This window comes from Oratosquilla oratoria, chromosome 36 (genome assembly GCF_046742065.1).
Source record: "Oratosquilla oratoria isolate Oo_2021 chromosome 36, ASM4674206v1, whole genome shotgun sequence".
In the NCBI taxonomy this organism is placed as follows: Eukaryota; Metazoa; Arthropoda; class Malacostraca; order Stomatopoda; family Squillidae; genus Oratosquilla; species Oratosquilla oratoria.
The window spans coordinates 21,475,442-21,480,441 of NC_134812.1; the positions used below are offsets into that span (position 1 = coordinate 21,475,442).

Here is a 5,000-nt window from a genome sequence, read left to right on the forward strand (position 1 = left end):
CTCGATGGAACCATATTCTAAAACTAAGACCTTATCATGCTGAGGGATCGAACCTAGCCGATATGCAACAAATGATCAGTGATTTAAGAAAAGCAGCCATCAGGAGAGGTATATATCAAGCACAGTTTCTTATATATATATGCTCGAGTTACATATGTATACTCGAACTTTATAGTCAGTCCATCCCCGCTATGATTTGCCATTGGTAGTATGCACACAAGTGGAATTTTGTTAGCAGATACTGAATTATTCCCAGTACATAGAGATTCATCTTATCATCCACATTAACTTATTTCCATTTTAATTCATTGCAAACAAGATCGACAGTAACAGGAGTATGTAGCTCGATGGAAGCATATTCGGAAACTGAGACTCTATCAGGCTAAGGATTCGAACCTTGGCGATACGTAACTCTAGCATACATATATAAGAATTTATACTTATACCACTCTTGATGGCTGAGTTGATTAAGTCACTGTCCATTTATTACATATCGGTTAAGTTTGAGTCTTCAGCCTGACAATGTCTCAGTTTCCGAATATGCTTCCATCGAGCTATATTCTTTTGTTAGTCTCCATTGTTTATGCAAGGAATTGAAATAGAAATAAGTTAATGTGGTTGATAAGATGAATATTTATGTACTAGGGGGCCATTCATATGTATACTCTATATATATATATATATATATATATATATATGTATATATATATATATATATATATATGTATATATATATATATATATATATATATATATGTGTGTGTGTGTGTGTGTGTGTGTGTGTGTGTGTGTGTGTGTGTGTGTGTGTGTGTGTGTGTGTGTGTGTGTGTGACCACTGTTACTTCCACTGCCGTTAAGAGTGTTTACTACTACGTCTAGTGTTCCCTTCTATGGTCTCCCTTTCACTTTCACTTTCTTTTCATCACTGCCTTAATGTTGGTTAGTCATTCAGTTTCCATTACTTATTTTCATTCGTAGGCCCCATGCCTTAGATCATCCGACTTAGTCAAGTTCCACTTAGTATATGAATATAATAGGGGAATTTAAACTGTTGAGATATTTTCTTTATTTTCTTCACTAATTCTCCTACAATGTTATTGTCTTAGGTACACCAGAGAAATCCCCACTAGAATCCTCAATTTGATTACCAAGTCAGTTCGCCATGATTTCTTTAGTCCAATGATCTTTATTCTTGTATCCAAGTGCCTCCCCCAAGGGCGTGACTTTACTCCCGCGAACCAATATTTTTTTCCTTCTCCACCCATTTTCCAATCAGAAAGACCGTTACAAACGTCTTCAGTAATACTGATTACTAAAGCAATCTCGAAATCAATGCGTCACTGGCTTAGTTTACATATTGTTACATCAGCATTATACAGCAATGAAATCAGGTCCCTAGTGGTTGTTTATATACATTAGACGAGGAGCGAGATTATGCAACTCCTTCGCATCTATTATTTACCAAATATCTAAATCATAAAAATGAAATTCTCGCTACCTGCCCCTGTATCTACCTTACTTGTCTACCTTTATCTACCAGCCTCTTACAATAAATAAATATATATATATATATATACACGTACGTACATATGTGTGAGTACATATATATATATGTATATATTTGTGTATGTGTGTATATTTGCGTATGTGTGTGTTGTGTGTGTGTGTGTGTGTGTGTGTGTTGTGTGTGTGTGTGTGTGTGTGTGTGTGTGTATTCACCTCGGATCTGCTGCAGTCTCTGTCGAGACAGCCAGACACCATCCTACGGCAGTGAGTTCAGAGATCATTATTTGCCTGTGTGTGTGTGTGTGTGTGTGTGATTCACCATGGTCTTATATCATGTATTAGACTCGTGATCGACAGCTATTACCCTTCCGGAAGATAGCTTAGAGCTCATATATGACCGATCTATGGGTAATGATGTGACCTCACACGCACTCACACACCGAACTCCCAGCCCACGAGAGTTGGAGTAACGACTCACAGCGTAGCGATACTGTGTGTACAAGATAACTGGTACAATATAATTTCTTATAACAATTGATTACCTATCCTACGAGAGAAAAGAATATTCTGGACTTACTTTTAACAATGACGATTTCATACGAAACGTACAAATGGACGATAGACTAGTTTCTAGCAATCGTCAAGAAATAAGACTTAGCATTGAGTGGGAAGAATGGTAGTGCAAATATCATTCTAGTACCTGTCTTTAGAAGAGCCAATTTTGAAAATCTGATAAAATATTCATGACAATTTGGAACCTATCCAGGTGGTAATAAACTTACCTTGAATCATGGCAGTGAGGTCAGTAGCAATGGTCAGTGCGTAGGTCATTAACGAAAGCAGGGGTCTAGTCTTAGGTCATGTCACGGTGAAAGGCAGAAAACCCTGTAGTGAATTCATGTACGAGGCCAGCCCGGAGGTTAGTAACAGGGTGAGCGGCCCAGATGAAATGTACTGTGAGGTCAGTAAAGTGGTCAGCTCGGAGATCACCAACACAGTCGGGGGTCTAAATTTAGGTCATGTTACGGAGGAAGGTAAGGAACTTCTAAGGAAGATCACATACCAGATAAGCGCTGAGGTCAATAAAGGGGTCAGCGGCCTACATGAAATGTACAGTAATCTAGCCGCTAGAATTTTGTGTGCCCTGCGTAAATTTATAGACCCCCACCCCCAACCCCACCCCAAGTACTTGGGGCAAATACTGATAATCCCAAATGGAAGCTGGATAGGCTGAAAAATGAGATAGAAAAAAAATGGGCTTTATGTAAAAATAAAAAAGGAAAAAGGGAGACACACACCCTAGGTCTATGTATAATGAAGTAGCTAGACTGGTTAAGAAATGCAAAGCGAAACGTAACTACAAAATTAAGGTTGCCCTAAGGGCTTCTTTCATCTTTACAGAGGTAAAATTAAAGAAAGGATAGCTTCAATTAAATTCGACGAGGATGTTTTGTTACATTTAGATGGCGAAATTAGCAATGCGTTTAATTAATATTTTCTCTTGGTATTTACAAAGGAGAGGGTAGATATGGTATCTGACTGTAGCCTGATCTTTAGTGAGGATGAAGGAAGTAGACTAACTTGCATCAGAAATTGGAAAGAAAAAGTAGTCAAACATGTTGACTGACTAAGGCTACAAAATCTCCGGGTTCAGGCGAAAATTTTCCGAGAACAATAAAAAAAAAGTGTGAATTGGAAATCTACGACCAATTAACGAAAGTATTTACTAAGTCGGTAGACACTAAATTCGTGCCTATTTATTGGGGACAGTCAGACTTTCTTCCTGTTTTCAAAAACTGTGATAAGTCAGGCCAATCAATTTAACGACGATTATAGGTCAAATGCTAAAATCAATAATAACTAATAGAATCAGACCTCACACCAAGAGCCATAATTTGATTCGTGACTCACAGCAAGGGTTCACGAAAGATAGGTCATGAGTAACTAATCCTTAATCCTTTTACATTAATGTCTACAAGGTGGCAGTTAAAAATTATATTTATGATGTTATTTATTTTAACTTTATCAAAACACTTAGATAAAGTCAGAGATAATGGTATATGAGGAAAAGTATTTGAATGGATTAGAGCATGGATTAGTGACAGAAATCAGCGGCTCATCATTAACGTTGTAAAATACAAATGAGGTAGTGTTACTAATGGAGTTCCCGGAGCTTGTTTTTTGGGTCCCCTATTGTTCATTATGTACATAAACGACTTGGACAATAGGATTATTAGTTATGTTAGTAAGTTCGCAGATGATACTAAAACAGGACACCATATTAGGTCAGGAGAAAACGCCGGAATATTTCAGGAAGATCTTAACAAATTATTTGCATGGTAGATGAAATGGCAAACGAACTTCAGTACTTCATATTCCAGTGTATTAAACGTAGGTTTACACAAGGCGGAAAACAAGTATACCTTATATAAATCTTTAGAGAAAAACTTAATTTAAGAAAGACTTGGGAGTTCTAGTGATCCCTGACCTAAATCCTGGAAACAGTGCATTAGCACCTGGAACAGAGCTAACAGGGCATTAGGATTTATTGCTCATACGGTTACAAATAAAAGTGAAGATGTAGTAATCATACTTTATCTGGCGTTAGTCAGACCCACCCTTGACTATGCGGTACAGTTTTGGTCTCCTTCTTATAAAACTGATGTTGATTCACTAGAATCAATATAAAGGAGGACCAAAATGACACATGGGCTCAGAAAGCTATCATATGAAGACAGGCTTAGCTTACTTAATTTACACTCTCTGGAAAGACGCAAAGTCCGGTGTGATCTAATAGAGGTATTCAAATAGTCAATGGCTTTAACAAGGTGATCATATTAAGACAACAGGGCAGCACTTGTAGCAATGGATTTGAATTAGACAAATTTAAATCTTAAGAAGGAAATAGTTAAGACCTAGTTCACCAATAGACTGTTTAACGAACGAAATAGACTTAGTAACCATGTAGTGAGCGCTGAAACTATCGGTTGTTAGAGAACATTAGATAACTTTATGGATGGGGATCATAGGTATTAAAGGACATGGAGCGGCTTTGTATAGGCCTTATGGTCTCCTGCAGTCTCCTTCATTCTTATGTTTTGTCCGTTCCCTGCTTACCTCTGTCTCTCTATCTATATATATATCTATATATGTATATGTATATATGTATATATATATGTATATGTATATGTATATATATATATATATGTATATATATATATACATATATAGATATATATAGAGACAGAGGTAAGCAGGGAACGGACAAAACATAAGAATGAAGGAGACTACAGGAGGCCATAAGGCCTATTAGGTCGGACTAGTAATTGGTTGAATGGTCGAAAACAGAGAGTTGTTTTAAATGGAAAAACTTCTAGATGGAAAAATTTTACAAGTAGAGTTCCTCAGGGTTCCGTTCTTGGGCCACTTCTATCCATAGTATATATAAATGATGTAGACCATGGACTAAAATTTACTGTTTCCAAATTTGCTGA

The 5,000-nt window shown here is 36.9% G+C and overlaps 1 protein-coding gene across 1 annotated transcript in view; it reads left to right on the forward strand.

The window, feature by feature from the left end:
- The first annotated feature begins 2,404 nt into the window (after positions 1-2,404).
- The window catches only part of LOC143019043 (lachesin-like), a 193,685-nt gene continuing 191,089 nt past the window's right edge, over positions 2,405-5,000 (forward strand). Inside the window, exon 1 of the mRNA XM_076174743.1 lies at positions 2,405-2,540. Within this exon, the coding sequence (XP_076030858.1) occupies positions 2,405-2,540 (136 nt within the window). The remainder of the gene's footprint in view (positions 2,541-5,000) is intronic.